At 36.2% G+C, this 19792-nt stretch overlaps 1 protein-coding gene across 4 annotated transcripts in view; it reads right to left on the reverse strand.

The window, feature by feature from the left end:
- CSPP1 (centrosome and spindle pole associated protein 1) overlaps nt 1-19792 on the reverse strand; it is a 107586-nt gene that overhangs the window by 53139 nt on the left and 34655 nt on the right. For 3 of the 4 annotated variants that reach the window (XM_079902345.1, XM_079902342.1, XM_079902343.1), the window contains 5 exons: nt 14092-14185; nt 13001-13058; nt 10859-11067; nt 8575-8696; nt 8138-8216 (listed from right to left, as the gene is read on the reverse strand). In XM_079902345.1, the coding sequence (XP_079758471.1) occupies nt 8138-8216; nt 8575-8696; nt 10859-11067; nt 13001-13058; nt 14092-14185 (562 nt within the window). The remainder of the gene's footprint in view (nt 1-8137; nt 8217-8574; nt 8697-10858; nt 11068-13000; nt 13059-14091; nt 14186-19792) is intronic. The other variant, XM_079902344.1, reaches the window with a different exon arrangement.

Below are 19792 nucleotides of genomic sequence, written 5' to 3' on the forward strand. Positions count from 1 at the left end.
CAGAGCAACTAAACCCGAGTGCCACAACTACTGAGCCCGTGCTCTAGAGCCCACGAGCCACAACTACTGAGCCCGTGTGCCACAACTACTGAAGCCCGCATGCTTAGAGCCCATGTTCCGCAACAAGAGAAGCCACTGCAATGAGACGCTCACGCGCCACAATGAAGAGTAGCCCTCGCTCGCCACAACTAGAGAAAGCCCGCACACAGCAACAAAGACCTAATGCAGCCAAAAATAAGTAATAAATAAATTTTTTAAAATAAATTTTTTAAAAAGATATTACAAATATGTTTTTATTTGTAACTGTATTCTTCTCTATCTGATTTAAAAGACAACTACATAAAGGAAGGAAGGGTTATAAAATTGTGTTGAGGAGCTTAAGTGTATAAAGATACACTTTGTCTGACAACAATGGCATCAAGAAGAAGGAAAGGTAGGGAGGGTGGGAGGGAGATGCAAGAGGGAGGGGATATGGGGATATATGTATATGTATAGCTGATTCACTTCGTTATAAAGCAGAAACTAACACACCATTGTAAAGCAATTATACTCCAATAAAGATGTGAAAAAAAAAAGATAAGGCTTGGAATGCAGTAGAATGAGCCAATTAAAAAAAAAAAGGAAAGGAATGGCATTATATTAAAGAAAAATTTTTGTATACTACTGAAATTAAATTGGTGTTAATCTGAACTCAGTTCTTTTAAATTAAAATATTAATTTCAATCTGCAAGGAAACCACAAAGAAAATAATACAAAAATTACACTAAAAGAAGCAAGAGAATTAAAATGGAATGCTATATTTAACATCAAAGAAAAGGAATTAATGGAGAACCAGAGAAACAAAAAGACATAAAATATACTTTTAAAAGATACATATATATAGCAAAATGGCTGACAGAGATCCTACCTTAACAGGAATTACATTAAATGTAAATACAAGCAAAAGCTAGCAGAATTGAAGGGGGTGGGAGGTAGGACGCAAATGTATGCTGTCTACACACTTTAGATTCAAAGACTACACTGAGGTTAAAACACAGAAAATTATATATCATGCAAACAGCAACTAAAAAGAACAAGAGTAGCAGTACTGTTAACAGACAAAATATATTTTAAGTCAAAAATTGTTACTAGAGACAAAGAAAGGATCTTTTATACCAATAAAGGGGTCAACTGATCAGTAAGATACAACAATTATAACCATATATGTACATAACTACAGACTCAAAACACAGGAAACAAAAACAGAACTGAAGACAGAAATAAATAAATCAAAAATAGTAACTGAAGACTTCAATACACTACTTCTAATAATAGAAAAACTGCACAAAAGCTCAACAAGGAAACAGAAAATAAAAAACACTATAAACCAGCTAGATCTAAGTCACATTGATAAAACTACCTGCCCCAAAACAGTATAACACACATTCTTCTCAAGCGCATATGAAATATTCTCTAGCACAGACCACAGGTTAGGTCATGAAATAAGCCTCAATAAATTTAAAAGGATTGAAATAATACAAAATATGTTCTCTAACTGCAATGGAATAATATTAAAAATGAGTAACAAAAGGAAATTTGGGAAATTCACAATTGTGTGGAAATTAAACAACATACTCCAAACTAACCAATGGATCAATGAACAAATCAAATGAGAAACTGAAAAATACTTTGAGACGAATAAAAATGAAAACACAATCTATAAAATTTAAGGAATGAAGCTAAAACAGTAATAAAAAGAAAATTTATAGTTGTAGTGTGTATATATTTAAAAAGAAGACACTATATTTAAATAACCTAAACTTCCACCTTCAAAAACTAGAAAATATAAGAGAAACTGAACCCAAAGTAAACAGAAAGAAGGAAATAAAAAGATTAGAGGAGAGGGCTTCTCTGGTGGCACAGTGGTTGAGAGTCCGCCTGCCAATGCAGGGGACACAGGTTCGTGCCCCAGTCCGGGAAGATCCCACATGCCGCGGAGCGGCTAGGCCTGTGAGTCATGGCCGCTGAGCCTGCACGTCTGGAGCCTGTGCTCCGCAACGGGAGAGGCCACAACAGTGAGAGGCCCACATACCGCAAAAAAAAAAAAAAAAAAAAAAAAAGATTAGAGGAGAAATAAATGGAGACCAGAAGCACAACAGAGAAAATCAACTAAACCAATAGCGGATCCTTTGACAAGATCAATAAGATTGATAAATGTTTAGCCAGAATGAAAATAAGAAGACTAAAATTACTGAAATTAAAAAAATAAAAGAAACATCACTACTGACTTTATTAAAATGAAAAAGATTGTAAGGGAATACTATGAAGAACTGTATGCCAACACATTAGATTATCTTGATGAAATGGGCAAATTCTAGAAAGACACGAACTACCAGAACTGATGCAAGAACAATATTTTAAATATTAACCAATGACAAGGAAAGAGATTAAATTAGTAATCAAAAAATTACCCATAAAGAAAAGATGAGTATCAACTGGCTTCCTGGTGAATTCTACCACACTGAAAGAAGAATTAGCAACAATCCTTCACACACTCTCCAAAGTAATACAAAATGGAAGAACGCATCCAACTAATTCTATTTGGCTAGTATCATCCTGATACCAAAATCAAACAGACATCAAAAGAAAACAAAAACCAAAGACCAGTAACACTCATGAATATAGAGATAAAAATCCTCAACAAAAAATTAGTAAACTGAAAAATCTAGCAAGATATGTAAAGGATTATACTCCATGACCATGTGAGATTTATCACAGGAATGCAAGGTTGATTTAATATATCTGAAACCAATAAATATACTACACCACATTAACAGAATAAAGAACAAAAATCACAGGATCATCTCAATAGATGCAGAAAAAGCATTTCGCAAAATTCAACTTCCAAGTTAGTAAAATGTTGAAAGAATATGCTAAATACCCCTTCTTGATAAAAATAATCAACAAAGAATACAAAGGAACTTCCTCAAGCTAATAAAAGCAATTATGAAAAACCTGCAACTAACATCATACTTAATGGTTAAAGACTGAATGCCTTCCACCTAAGATCAGAATAAGATAAAAATGCCCACTCTCATAATATCTATTCAACATTGTACTGGCAGCCCTAGGCAGGGCAATTAAGCAAGAAAAAGAAATAAAAAGCATTAGATTGAAAAGGAAGAAGTAACCTCTATTAACTGATGTCATAATCATATATACAGAGGACTTCCCTGGTGGCGCAGTGGTTAAGAATCCGCCTGCCAGTGCAGGGCACACAGGTTCGAGCCCTGGTCTGGGAAGATCCCACATGCCGCGGAGCAACTAAGCCCGGGTGCCACAACCACTGAGCCTGTGCTCTAGAGCCCGCGACCCACAACTAGTGAAGCTTGTGAGCCTGGAGCCCGTGTTCCACAAGAAGAGAAGCCACCGCAATGAGAAAGCCATGCACTGCAACAAAGAGTAGCCCCTGCTCACCATAACTAGAGAAAGCCCACACGCAGCAATGAAAACCCAACACAGCCAAAAATAAATAAATAAATAAATAGATTTATTTTTAAAAAATCATATATACAGAAAAATGCAAAGAAATGCACTAAAAACAGTAATTATAAAAAGAGTTCAGCAAAACTGCAGGATACAAGATCAATATACAAATTTCTATTGTATTTCTATAAACCAATGAATAATATAAAAATGAAATTAAGGAAAGACCATTCACAACGTCATCAAAAAGTATTAAATGCTTTAGAATAAATTAAACAAGAGTTAAACAGTCTAAAACCCACAAAATACTGTTGAAAGAAATTTAAAAACCCCAAATAAATTAAGACATCCATGTCATGGATTGGAGATTTAATATAGTTAAGATGTAAGACTAAATCACAAAGAAATAGAAAATCTGAATAAACCTGTAACTAATAAGGAGATTGAATCCCTAATCAAAAATCTCCTGAGAGAGTAAAGCCCTGGACCTAATGCCTTCAATGATGAATTCTACCTAACATTTAAAGAAGAACACTAGTCCTTCTCCAATTTTTCCAAAAACGTGAAGAGGAGGAAACACATCCTAACTCATTCTAGGATGCCAGCATATCCCTGATTTCAAAACAAGACAAAAACATTACAAGAAAAGAAAACTATAGACCAGTATCCCTTATGACCACAGACGTAAAAATTCCCAACAAAATACTAGCAAGCCAAATGTATCAGCATATTAAAAGGATTAAATACCATGGCCAAATCGGATTTACTCCTGGGATATAAGGATGGTTCAACATATAAAAACTGATCAGTATAATAGACAATATTAACAGAATGACGGGGAGAAAAAACACACGACCATCTCAATTGATTAAGAAAAAGCATTTAACAGAATTTAACAACAACCTTTCATGATAAACACACTCAACAAACTAGAATTAGAAGGGAACCACCTCAACATAATAAATACCACATATGAAAAATCCAAAGTAAACATCAGACTCAAGGGTGAAAGACTAAAAGCTTTTCCTCTAAGATCAGGAACAAGGCAAAGGTGCCTGCTTTCACCCTTTCTGTTCAACATAGTACTGGAACTATTAGGCAAGAAAAAAAAATTTAAATCAGCCAAATTGGGCTTCCCTAGTGGCGCAGTGATTAAGAATCCGCCTGCCAATGCAGGGGACACTGGTTCAAGCCCTGGTCCGGGAAGATCCCACATGCCGTTGAGCAGCTAAGCCCGTGCACCACAACTACTAAGGCTGCGCTCTAGAGCCCAAGAGCCACAACTACTGAAGCCCGCGTGCCTAGAGCCTGTGCTCCACAACAAGAGAAGCAACCGCAATGAGAAGCCCGCACACCTCAATGAAGAGTAGACCCCCCTCAACGCAACTAGAGAAAACCTGCGTGCAGCAACGAAGACCCAATACAGCCAAAAATAAATAAATAAATTTATATTTAAAAAAAAGCAGCCGAATTGGAAGAGGTAAAATTATCTCTGTTTGCAGATGATATGATATTATATGCAGAAAACCCTAACAATTACACACACACACACACACACACACACAAAACTGTTAGTAAAATGAATTCAGCAAAGTACCAGAATACAAAGTCAACACAAAAAAATCAGTTGAATGTCTATACACAAACAATAAACAAACTGAAAAGGAAATTACAAAAACAGTTCTATTTACAATAGCGTCAAAAAAACCCAGACTACACAGGATTTAACTTAACCAAAGTGGTGAATGACTGGTACAGTGAAAATTACAAAACATTGCTGAAAGAAATTAAAGACATAAACAAATGGAAACACATCCCCTGTTCATGGATTGGAAAACTTAATACTGTTAAAATGTCAAAACTACCCAAAGTGATCTAGAGATTCAATGCAAGCCCTATTAAAATCCCAGTGACCGGGCTTCCCTGGTGGCGCAGTGGTTGAGAGTCCGCCTGCCAATGCAGGGGATGCGGATTCATGCCCTGGTCCAGGAGGATCCCACATGCCGCAGAGCAGCTGGGCCCGTGAGCCATGGCCGCTGAGCCTGCGCGTCCAGAGCCTGTGCTCCACAGTGGGAGAGGCCACAACAGTGAGAGGCCTGCATACCGCAAAAAAAAAAAAAATCCCAGTCATCATTTTTGCAGAAATAGAAAAACCCTTCCCCAAATTTATATGGAATCTCAAGAGACCTCAAATAGCTAAAACAATTTTGAAAAAGAACAAGCTAGAGGACTCCCACTTCTTGATTTCAAAACTTACTACGGAGCTACAGTAATCAAAACAGCATGGCACTGGCATATAGACAGACACATAGACCAACTGCACAGAACAGAAAACCCAGAAATAAATTCACACATATAAAGTCAAATGATTTTTGACAAGGGTGCCAAGACCATACAATGGGGAAAGAACAGTCTTTTCAACAAATGGTGCTGGGAAAATGATATCCACATGCAAAGGATGAAGTTGCACCCTTATTTAACACTGTACACAAAAGGTAACTCAAAATCACAATCCTCAATGTAAAACCTCATAACTATAAAACTCTTAGAAGAAAACACAGGGCAAAAGCTTCACAACATTGGATTTGGCAATGATTTCTTAGATATGACACTAAACACAGGCAAGGCAACAAAAGAAAAAATAGACAAACTGGACTTCATGAAAATTAAAAATGTGTGTGCATCTATAGTACTGCTAGATAGTGTCAATGACATAAAAAGATAATACACAGAATGGCGGAAAATATTTGCAAATCATATATCTGATAAGGGATTAATATCCAGAGTATATAGAGAACTCTTAAAACATAACAACAAAAAAATAAAGTAACCAATTCAAAAATGAGAGAAGGATTTGAAAAGACATTCTCCAAAGACAGACAAATGGCCAAAAAGCAGATGAAAAGACACTCAACATCAGTAATCACAGAGAAATGCAAACAAGACCACAATGAGATCCACCTAACCTGCCTTAGGATGGCTACTAGCAAAAAAACAGAAACTAATAAGTGTTGGTGAGAATGTGGAGAAGCTGGAACCCTTGTGCACAGTTGGTGGGAATATAAAATGGTACAGCTGCTGTGGAAAACAGTACAGTGGTTCTTCAAAAAATTAAAAATAGAATTACCACATGATCCAGCAATTCCACTTCTGAGTATACACTTAAAAGAACTGAAAGCAGAGTCTCAAAGAGATAAGTTGTATACCCACATTCACAGTTGCCCATTCACAATACCTAAAATGTGGAAGTAGCCCAAGTATTCATTGGTGGATGAATGGATAATCAAAATACAGTATATACATACAATCAAATATTATTCAGCCTTATAAAGGAAATTCTGGGAAGTAAGATCCTGCAAGATGTGTGGGGAAAAAAAAAAAGGAAGGAAGGAAATTTTGACTTAGGTCACAACATGGATGAACCTCAAGAACATTATGGTAAGTTAAAAAAGCCAGGGCTTCCCTGGTCGCGCAGTGGTTGAGAGTCCGCCTGCCGATGCAAGGGACACGGGTTCGTGCCCCGGTCTGGGAAGATCCCACATGCCACGGAGCGGCTAGGCCCGTGAGCCATGGCCGCTGAGCCTGCGCGTCCGGAGCCTGTGCTCCGCAACGGGAGAGGCCACAACAGTGAGAGGCCTGCGTACCACAAAAAAAATAAATAAATAAAATTAAAAAGCCAGACACAAAAGATAAATATTGTATGATTTCACTTTTATGAGGTACCTAAAGTAGTCGAAATCATAGAAACAAAGAGCAGAATATGGGTGCCAGGGGCATAGGGGAGAGGGAATAGTGAATAGGTACAGAGTTTCAGTTTTGCAAGATGAAAAGAGTTCTGGAAATTGATGGTGGTGATGGTTACACAACAATATGAATGTACTTAACATCACTGAACTATACACTAAAAATACTTAAAAATGATAAATTTTATGTTATGTGTATGTTACCATTACAAAAAATTGAAAAAAACTTAAGATGGTTAATATTAAACCGATCTACAGATTCTATATAATCTCCATCAAAATCTCAACTGCCTTTTGGCAGAAACTCAGCAGCTGATCCTAAAATTCACATTGAAATACAAAGGACCTAGTATAACCAAAACAATCTTGGAAAAAAAAAACAAATTTGAAGAACTCATACTTCTCGATTTCCAAACTTCCACAGAGCTACAATTATCAAGTGATACTAACATAAGGATAGACACATAGAACAATGGAATAGAATAGAGAATCCCAAAAAGAGACCCACACGAATATGCCCATTTTTGACAAAGGTGCAAAAGCAATTCCCAGGAAAAATAATCGTGTCAACAAATGGTGCTGGGAGCCATTGGACACTCATAAAGCAGAAGAAAAAAAAAAGACCTTCAATCGAAATCTAACACCTTATACAAAAGATAATTCAAAATGGATCATGAACTTAAATGTAAAACTATAACTATACATATATGACTTTGCTAATGAAAGAAAGTGAGGTTATTCTTAATTTTTTAAATGTGCTTTCTATGAAACACTGACTTAAAAGCAATACTTTGAACATACTGGTTACGTAATAACTGGAAATTAAAATAAGTTATATCTGTTCTGAAGAATAAAAGAACACATTGAATAATACAAGTTCTATGGAAGACAAATTAATCTTGAAACAAATTATTATTTTAACTACTTACACAATAGGCTGTGCTGGCTGGTGGGTGACAGGAGCTGTAACATAAGCTGCAGGCTGTACTCCCATCATTCCTGAACCATCTTAAAAGAAAACCAACATATTTGTTTCAGAGTACCCACTTAATAACACTTTATCTCTAAAGGAAAAGTCACATACTGAAAATGTTTCCTAAGGAAAAAAATCCAATTTCCTTCTGAGTTAGGAGTTAGCAGAGAATAAGGCCAGAAAACATAAAATATTTCTTAAATCTAGATAAAAAGGAAATAACTATGAATTATAACTGAGTTTTAAAATACAGTATTTATTAAATCAATATATATATAATATTGGAATTAAGTAAAGCTGTGCTTTTTTTCATTTATATATTTTTGCTTGCACAAAAACCAATTTTCCTGATTGAACCACTGGAAAATAATGTTTACCCCACAGATAACTCACAGTAAGCAAGACTAGGATCCAACGTATTCCTGGCCCCATAAAAATAGTACGCATCATCGTAAGGAGTTCGATAGTTGGTAGCCAAAGGTGGTAGCAGGGGAGGTGGAGGCAGAGGTGCAATGCTGTATCAAAAGACAATTGGGAAATTCTTCTCATATTCCACTGCAAATTTTTTAAAAATCAAGATGTGATTTTCTTACAAAAATCTTACTGAAAATCTAATTGCTGCTTTAGGAAAAGCCACCATCTTGCTTCAATCTCTTATCAAAAATTATAACTCAAAAAGCAAAAAACATAAAATTTCATAATTTAAGGTACAACACTTATTCAATCAATTAACATCTAATTCGTCACTATCTGCCAGTATTGACCAAACATGGTCTCTGTCCCTCAGGAACAATACAAAAATAAACAGCCATTACAGCAAAGTACAGTAAATGAAACAATACAAGTAGACACAGGATGCTACAAGAACATCGAGCAGGAACATTTAAATCACATAGGGAAGAGGAGGAAAGTATAAGGAAGGCTTTCTAGGAAAGGCAATGCTTCAGCCACACTACTAGAGTGAGTTAGTCACAGAGAAGAAAGAAACAACATCAAGAAAAGGCAAAGAGGTACAAAATGAGATTATAAATGGTTCCATTTATATAGGGTTTTTTAACCCTAAAAATGTTTTGCTCTTTCAAAGGAATTAAACTATAATGTGAAAAAGAAACTATTTAAATATCAACAGTAAATTTCTGAGTTCATTTTCAGCATTTCATAAAGTTAAAACTTCTAAAAACCTCTACATCAGCACTTCATTAATGTTTAGGAAGTATCTCTGTATTTCCACCAAGGCAATATTTTCCATTAGTTAAAATGTAAAAGGCAAATTCCCTTAGATGAACAGAAAGAAAAAGGAGGCATCCTAGAAAATGTTTTCACTTTTGAGTGTATATATTAGGTTCTCCCTTGTATACTTCAAAATAATTGTGAAGAGCTGAGAAGGCATTAAAGTTCTCTTCAGTCATGAATATTTTTCATATTTACTAATCATTCAACGTGTCTAACCTTACTATCCTCACTCCATAGATAAACAAAGCAGTTGAAAAATTACTATAAAAGGGAACTGTCAATATCATTAAATCTTAAATTTTTATAGAGATTGATATAAAATTTAATCCTCACAGCAACCCTATAACTGTAGATTAAAAAACATATATATATACACACACACACACATATAAAAATATCTGTTACTATTCTACCTTTTACAAATGAGAAAACTGAAGTTCAATACAAGTGTGGTCTGCCCAAATTCCAGGCAGTGAAGCCAACCATTTTAATCCCTAAATCAATGCTAAAATCATCATACCATCCTTTGTAATTCCAATCCCGCCTAGTCCTTTGAGTCAGGAAGCCATTAGATGAAACAAACAAAACACCTGATAAATACAGTAAACATGGTCCTACAATTCGTTAGCAGTAAATAAAAGATAATACCAAGTCCTAAAGGAACGTATAGCCCAGAAAATAATGTTAAAAAGGAAAAGCACCTGATTAAATGCGATCCTACAATATCAATGTTAAAAAGGAAAAACACCTGATTAAATGCAATCCTACAATTAATACATTAATAGTAAGCAAAAATAAGAGAAAATCCTACTAAGAGAAGAAAGTATAGACCAGAAAATACCAATGTTAACAGGATTTTCTTTATGTTTAGTCCAGAATAGCACAATGCTTTTTACCTATGGAAGTCAAATCTTTACCCTAATACCTAAATACAGGTTTTATAATCTCAACACTTTATTTCAGGTATTTGAGTTGCATAGCCTGTAAGTAATCACAGAGAAAGAGTTGAAGGAAACAGAAACTAAAATAAAGTAATATATATAAAACAGTCACATTAGAAACTTTTTCTACATTAACTGAAGAAAGTATTCAATGTTTGCCAAGTGGAAATTACAAAATTGAAAATGGCTAGGTTTTATATGTTAAACAGATATTCCAAAATACGACCTAAAACTAAATAATAAATATACTTAGTCATGCATTTTAAAAATACTGAAGCATCTTTAAACAGCAAAAGAATGTTATAAGGATTTCCCTTGTTTTTATAATAACTGAGAAAAGATCAACAATGGAAACAAATTTCAATAGAAATTATTTGACAAAAGCCTTTAACTGCACAAAAATCTCTGAAGGATAACATTACCTGCTTCAGCAAATCCTTCTGAATATACAATATAATGATACCTTACCTAATTCCCAAACACAAAACATTTTAAACAAGCACCTGGGAGGCACCATTTCACCAAGGGTGCTGCTGGGTCCATTGTGCAAATCTTCATTTTGAGATGGGATGGAGTAAACTGATGGGATGGGTGGGACAGATGGGGCAGACAAAGGAGGGAGAGGTGTCTGGAAAGCTACTCTGGGTCTTTCAGGTGGTATCGTCTCTTCGAAGTATCTTGGTGTCACACTAAACTGCTTTAGTCTATCAGGCTAAAATAAAGAAAAAAATCTGTTTGTTGCATGTAATCATAAATTTAAAGGTGGAAGGGATCTCCAAAGACCCTCTATCCCAGACTGCCAGCAGGCACTTAAGTTAGACATAGAATAACAGAATTTTACAGCTATAACTAAGAGATTTTAAAGATCCAATTCTTATTTTATAAAAGCGGTAACTGAGACTCCATGAAAGTACATAAATCACCTAAGGTCTCACCATTCATAAATAATCAAGCAAAGACTAGAGCCAGATATTAATTCTAAATATAAAACTCTATTATACTGGGGGTTTCCCTGGTGGCGCAGTGGTTGAGACTCTGCCTGCTGATGCAGGGGACACGGGTTCGTGCCCCGGTCCAGGAAGATCCCTCATGCCGCGGAGCGGCTAGGCCCATGAGCCACAACTACTGAGCCTGTGAGTCCAGAGCTTGTGCTCCGCAACGGGAGAGGCCACAACAGTGAGAGGTCCGCGTACCACAAAAAAAAAAAAAAAAAAAACTCTATTATACTACAAGACTATGCTGCTCCACTACCAATTGCCATCAAAGTATTCTAACATCAAAGTATTCTCTAGATCAGTGTGAGCACAGCTTTTCTGTAAAGAGCCGGCTAGTAAATATATCAGGCTTTGCAGGCCATGTGGTCTCTTCACAACTACTAAAGTAGACCAAAACAATATGTAAGCAAATGAACGAGGGAGTGCTGCAATAAAGCTTTACAAAAATAGGCAGCAAGTGGATTTGGCCACAGGCTACAGTTTGCTTACTCTCGCTCCAAAACATCATTTACGTGTCCTTTTCTAAGATGTGTACATCAAAAGTAAACCCAAAAGTAATGGTCTACATATTATATCTAATATTTTTATTTATTTATTCTCATAAAGCAACTTGACACTCCAAAGGTTGTTTCATTTAAATATAAATAAGAAGGTCCATCAAACACTAAGGTAACTATAAATGCAAAGTTTAACATGCCACCATATTACATTAAAAAGTTCAAGATTTGAAAAGGAAATTTCTGATTGTCAAAACTATTTCAAAGGTATTTATTGACAGAGGAAAATATATTCAGTTTTGGAATTCATCCTTTTTTCCCCAGCATGTTTAATTTCTCAGGAATGATTTCTCAGATTAATCTAAAAGTTTTACTCTATGAGCAGTCAAAAAGCACACTGGGAGTGATGCTGGTGCAGTATTAAACTTTTTAAAATGAATAATCCACAGGATATATACTTAGCATAAGAAAAAGACAAAAGTTGCCTACAGCTGAGTAATTTTGATATATTCTTTTTAAGAATGAACTTTTTAATGAAATTAAAGTTTCTTAATCATTAAAGATGAAACAAAAACTTGCCTTAGCAAATAAATTCTACACACTCAGCTAAAAAAAAAAAGTATCCTTTGAGAAGAGTAATAAATTATTACCTTCTCCTTACTCAACTGCGATGATATGTGTAATTCATTCCAATTATGAAAATTGAAGAATTAAAGTAAAAATAAGGTTATTACCTCTAGATTTACATTAAGTAAAAACTACTAAAATGCTTAAAGCCTAGAATTAAAGATTTCAGTTCCTTTGGAAATTCCTCTAATATAAGGAAAATGGTCATGATACAATGAAAAAAATTATTAACATCCATTGTAAATTAAACTAAAACAGTGCATGGAATAGTGCATGTAAATAAAGTGGAAAGGAATAATTTACAAGAAACTTTAAAAACGCACACATGAAAAAGGAAAAATTATCTTAGAGAAGTAAACAAGTAAGAGTTAGGACTTAATGTTTTATGAGAACTGAATTTAGTTTATTAGTGTTCAAACTGGTCTACTCATACATTTTCCCCAATATGTTCTATCTCCACCTGCCACTACATTTGAGGCTTATTTGAATGAAAGATTAAACATTAAAAGACGGCAGGAACCCTTACCGATTTCTCAGGGTCTTGTGCTCCAGAAGCTGCAACCCTGAGATCCAAATCTTTTTCTCTAAACAAAATTAAAGTTTTATATATTAAAAAGTTATAATAAACACTATCATTACTGAAACAACCTTACACACAAAGTCCATGCAATAACATCTCCAAAAACAAATAATTCCTTTAACTGACAATAAAGTCTTAAATAATTCTGAAAACTAAATTTTCCGATTTGGTGCAAAGTAAACTAATATTCACATGTAAACTGCCCTGGAATAAATATCTCTAAACCAGTGCCTGGGATACTTCAAAGGCTAAGGAATTCACACAGAATAAAGTAGAGAAGTAAAACAAAATCTTTACTTAGTGAAACAAATAAGAAACTTTTTTTAAGGTTCATGTATATCTTCAGTTCACAAAAAGGAGGGTAAAAAAATGAAAAATTAATACAATACTTTCCAATAAGAGTTTTTAAGAAAATGATGTTAAAGATGGCTAATATCAGACAGTAGATATTGGCTTCCTCTTAGAAAAAAAAACAAAACTAAAAGATGACAGGTCTCAAATTATCTTAGAACCAAGATATCTATCCCTAATTTTAAACTGGAATTAATATTTCACAGGTATTTCTACATGAAAGATTACAAACTCTGAGACTTGTATACACTATAAATATCTGTGGATCTATCATGATTATTTTTATACAGCATGTATACGTGTGCTTACCATTTCATTGTTAAAAGACAAAATACTTTTATTTTATATTTGCTACTATATATGGGATAATACAGTGGGCATGTAGATAGCATTAAATGCTACCCTAAAACTGAAGAAATTAATGAAAGTATGTACAAGGCCTGTTATAGGATGAACACATAGTCTCCTTTGTTACCTATGATAAAGAAAATGAACACCCACATGGTATCTGTTTTATTACCCTGGCTGATTTACAATGTGGAGACTGAAATAGAATGATTTACAAATACTGAATCGTATTAGGAAAAATATCCCCTTATTTTACCATGTAATAGTCACCACTATGTCATTTTAAACAAACGTATCTAAATTCAAAACATCTTTTTAAAATGCAAACCTTTCATTACCGTCTCTTGTTCTTCTGTTGTTCAGCCATTTGTTCCAACAGTTCTTGTCTATATTTCTCTTTCCTTCTCTGAATAAGTTCTCGATCTTCACCTCCTAGAAAGTGGTAAGAAAAAAATGCAGTCTTAACTCTTAAGCAACACATGTAACTGGAAAGTCAATTTTTTAATCTCCATTTTTAATTATATCAAAGAGTATAATTACTACATATGCAGCAAATATAGAAGGGAAATCATATGTATCATTACCTATTCAACTAGTTTCATAATTTTTGAATAACTACTATGTGTCAAACCAAGACACATTAATCCTTCCCAAACTTCTAAATAAGAGAATATTCTAACTCCTATCCCCATTTTCCAAAGATCAGGATATCTCCACTAACACCTCCCACAAGACCCTTAACTTTAACAAGTGTGTTCAAAATGAACATCTCAAAAGCAATCGCCCTTCTTTGTTTTCTGTTACTGGCCAAATAATCGAGCCTCAAAACCCCACTGTAACTTTTATGGCTCATGCTTTCTTATTTACTTCATGTGAGGACCCTCTTCTCTATTCTCATGGCCATCAGCCTTCGATAGGAACTCTCTGTATTTTACCTGAATTGCAGCAATAACCTTTTAACTAGTCTCTGGAACTCCTCCCCCCCTCCCTACTCCAATACAACCAGCACACTTATGTAAGACTAACTATCTTAAAATACAACACTAATCATGATGACACATTGCTCAAAAAACTTCAATAGTTACCTCAATTCTACAGAAAAAAATATATAAACCTCTGGTTCTGGTATCACTTACATGAAAATCCAGTCATGCAAGCACCTTAGATCCACAGAAAATTATTATTATTGCATGTTAGTAACATAAAATAACCTCTTAATCTAGATATGCAAAATCTGGAACATTACACAAATCACAGGGTTATCAAAAATGCAACCAAACCAGAAATTTCTCTACTACCTTAATTATTAGTCTCCCAACCATCAGTTGGACACACAGCATCTGAATTTGCCCATTAAGGACAGATGTCAGCAACAGTGAAGCTCCCAAAGGGTAACATAAATTACATTAAGGTTAATAATAATGTTTTACAATCAAAGTAGATATATCCATTCTGCTTCTGATCATGATGGAGTTAAACACAAAACTCAGCCTCCCTCCATTAAAAAAATAATAAAATTAGGCAAAATATATGATAACTGTTTTTATAACAGAAAATAACTGTTTTTCAGATACTGGACACTGGACAACAGGTAGCACACAACTGTAATACCTGAGAGAAGTTAAATAAATGAGGTGAGTCCTTCAGGCACCCGTTTCTACCTGCATGCAATCTCCATGGATACAGGGAAGGAAAAATCCAAACAAAGCTGGGAAACTATGTTAAATTGAGCAGATAAAGATCAAAATTCAGGGGCTTCCCTGGTGGCGCAGTGGTTGAGAGTCCGCCTGCCGATTCAGGGGACACGGGTTCGTGCCCCTGTCCGGGAAGATCCCACATGCCGCGGAGCGGCTAGGCCCGTGAGCCATGGCCGCTGAGCCTGCGCGTCCGGAGCCTGTGCTCCGCAGCGGGAGAGGCCACAAAAGTGAGAGGCCCGCGTACCGCAAAAAAAAAAAGATCAAAATTCAGGAAAGCTAAAATGACTAGAAGTTTAGGGCAAAGATTGAAAAAGAAGCGTAAAAAGGGCTTTAGAAATCTGTAAAGGCATTCCTTCAAACTTTACTGTGTACTAGTCTGTGTATGCAGAGTGAAATTCCATTAGGCTGGGCAAAAAATTACGGAGGACACATAAACTGAATTCTCAGACCTCCTCAAACAAAGTGGAGAGAAATTTAAGCTCCAGGCAGCTAGACTGGAGTTCTCGGTGATCCTCTAAGGGTATTCAGGGAAGAGCCCGAGAAAGGTCACTCTGTAGCAGGAAGGCTGAACAATCTTCCTAGAGCGAAGGCTACTCTAGATGTCCCAGCTAAGTTTAGATTTAAAATAAGGCCTCTGAAAGACTGGTCCTTAAGTAACAGAAAAACATGACTGTGGTAGGCAACATTCGAAGACAGATCCTATGTTCCCTGCCTTCTAGCGCTGACTCCCTGTATAAACCTTCCCCGAGTGTGGGCAGGACCTATGACTTGCATCTAGCCAATGACTATGGCAAAGGTGAAAGAAATCTACAGATGTATGTAATTGAGGCCCAAATCAATTTCGAATTATTGAAAGGGAGATTATCTTGGGTGAGTCTGATATAATCAGATAAAAGCCCTCACTGAGTTTAGAGATTCTCCTTGCTGGCCTTGGTGAGGAAGCCCATGTGGCAAGAAACAGCAGATGGCCTCCAGGAACTGAGGGCAGTCTCCAGCAGATCCAGTAAGAAACCAGGGCCCTTAGTTATACAGCCACAAGGAAATGAATTTAGTGAAAAATATGAAGGGGCTTCTTCCCTCATAAGCCTACAGATGAAAAACAGCCTGGCTGACACCCTAACTATAGCCTTATGAGATCCTGAGCAAAAGACCCAACAAAATTCATGACCCACAGAAATTCAGATAATGTGTGATGTTTTTTGTTTTTTTTTTGTGGTATGCGGGCCTCTCACTGTTGTGGCCTCTCCTGTTGCGGAGCACAGGCGCCGGACACGCAGGCTCAGCGGTCATGGCTCACGGGTTTAACCGCTCCGTGGCATGTGGGATCTTCCCGAACCGGGGCACGAACCCGTGTCCCCTGCATCGACAGGCGGACTCTCAACCACTGCGCCACCAGGGAAGCCCATGTGTGATGTTTTGAGTCACTAAATTTGTGCTAATCTGTGATGCAGCAATAGAAACCCAATACAGTGATTAGAAAAGTTAATCAATTGAAAGAAAAATCACATAAACAACAGAGATGACGTAACAACAAAGATGTTAGAACAGCTATCATAACTATGCCCAAATATTTAAATGAAAATAGTAATATAATGAGGAGGAAATGGAAACTATTATAAAGAACTAAATGGGGAGTCCTACTTCTGCTTAGAAACTAGAAAGCCACAAGAGAACATTGCTCATACCCCACAATGGAAAAAAGCTCAATCATCTACAAAATCAAAACTTTTAAAAAGCCCATCAGAGAGCTGAGGTTACAAGCAACCATGTAAACTAAATTCCAAAGGGTATAAAAACCAATCCATAGAAAGATGGGACAACCCAAGGGTTTTACCTTTACCAGAGTACAGAGAAATAGGCAGTTACCTTAGAAGTAGGTAAAAAGAAAATAACTGAAACGCTAATGAATTCTTAAAGGCTTTCTGTGGATTGGAATAGCAATGCAGAAGGGGAATCTGCACTCACTTGCTGCCCCTACCAGATGTTTATGAGACCGAAGATGCGGCAACGCAAGACATCTAAAAGACACCATTCTGAGGCAAAACAAACAAACCAACAGAAAACCAATGCCCACATTCCAGACTCTTCTCTCATATAAAGTAATCTATTGGTTGAAGGGCAGAAAACCTTGGACCCAGCATTCTGCACTCATAGAAAGGTCTGCTACTGTTAGGGGAAGAGCAGGAAATTCTCACATATAAAATCTTCCACAGGGCTTCCCTGGTGGTGCAGTGGTTAAGAATCCGCCTGCCAAAGCAAGGGACACGGGTTTGAGCCCTGGCCTGGGAAGATCCCACATGCCGCGGAGCAACTAAGCCCGTGCGCCACAACTACTGAGCCTGCGCTCTAGAGCCCGCGAGCCACAACTACTGAAGCCCACGTGCCACAACTACTGAAGCCTGAGTGCCTAGAGCCCATACTCCACAACAAGAGAAGCCACCGCAATGAGAAACCAGCACACCACAACGAAGAGTAGCCCCCACTCGCTGCAACTAGAGAAAGCCTGTGCGCAGCAACAAAGACCCAACACAACCAAAAAATAAATAAATAAATTTATTAAAAAAAAAAGATCCTCCACAGGCATAAAGGAGAGTTTGGCTACCACTCTGAGGAGGGGCAGGAACACTGATACTCATTTCTGAGAACCAAATGCACAGGGCCAGCTTTGCTACAGCAATCTACTGCTGAGGAAGGAAAAGTGTGGCAAGAGAGACAACCTCTTCTGTCAGGGGCTGGCAGGTCTTGCTAAAAACTGAGGAAGGTGCAGGAACACTGAGAAAATCTCTCCAGGCCCCACAGTCAGAGAATTTAACACTTCTCTCTAAACAACTGGTAGAAGAACAGTTAAAAGTCATTAAATATGTACAAAACATGAACATCACTATCAACCAATCGGCTTAACTGACATTTATAAACCACTACACTCAACAACCACACAATGCACACTCTTTCAAGTACACATTAAACATTCACCAAGAAAGACTATATTCTGAGTCACTTTTTAAAGTTTCATTTAAAAAATTCAAATTTGAAATAATTGAAATTTACAAATTATTTTCTCAGACCATAAGGGAATTAAACAAGCAGTCAATGTCAAAAAGCAGGAAAATCCCCAAGTATTTGGAAATGTTAAAACATACTTCTAAATGACCCATGATTCTGTTAGAAACCCCATATTATTTTTGCTCTCAGCAGTCAGCTGTCCTAATTCTTTAAATAAAGCAAAAAGGCTCCAAACAAGGTCCTTGGGGCAAAATTATAGGAAGACAAATTTCAGTTCAATTGAAATGAGAATACTTCAACAATCAGAGCCACGTGAAGTTGGAATGTGCTGCCTCTGGAGAGAGTAAGCTCCCTAAGGGGACACACAAATTTAGGCTGGGGGAAAAAGATACAACCGTGAGATAAATCACTGAATTAACAAAGAGTTTAATAGTCTATTCCAAACATGACTCTATTATCAAACATTAATCTATAATTCCTGATTGCATTAATGATAAATTCATGCCATTCATCTTTAAAATATCAGGGTAATCCATTTATTGATAAAATTATTTGTCACTAGCGTTCTCAACACAGAAAGCCATTTCTCCAATTTTTACCATGTTTAACAAAATACATCATAAGAAGCAAGCCCTTACTCTGACTTATTGATAGGCTAAATTGGTCAATTCTCACTCAAAGACATTACACTAGAATAAAACTCTAGGTGTTATGCCATTTTTCTCATAATAGCCATTTCAAGGAAACAAAAGTCTGAGAATATCATGCAATTATACATCTCTAAGCCAAAATTTAAATTCCTGACTGCTTTTAGGTTGAATGAATCTAAACTATTATCTAATTTCTTCATATACTTCAGTGAAACAAAATTTCAGGCAATTTTTTCTGATAGTTTTACACAAAGAAGAGACCACTTTTCTACTTAAAGTTACATACAGGAAGTATGCTCTCTTCACACTGTTTCTCAAATTAAATGTGACAAGTTAATATAGCAAATCAACATGCTTATCTTAAGCGATGACCTTCATTTCTGACAAAATAAATAGAAAATCTGGATTATAATCATTATTTGAACAAAACGCTTTCTCAGAAACTACATGGAAAGAACATGGGAAAGGATGTTTATCAAAGGATAAAAAGGTTTAGTTCAGGGGAACTGAAATGTAAGGCAGTTTTGTGCTAGCTAAAGAAGAAAAAAAATGAAGAAAGAAATTATCACATATAAAATAGAATATAAGAAATAGCCAAGGGCTTCCCTGGTGGCGCAGTGGTTGGGAGTCTGCCTGCCAATGCAGGGGACATGGGTTCGAGCCCTGGTCTGGGAAGATCCCACATGCCA

The sequence above is a fragment of the Stenella coeruleoalba genome (assembly GCF_951394435.1).
Source record: "Stenella coeruleoalba genome assembly, chromosome: 17".
In the NCBI taxonomy this organism is placed as follows: Eukaryota; Metazoa; Chordata; class Mammalia; order Artiodactyla; family Delphinidae; genus Stenella; species Stenella coeruleoalba.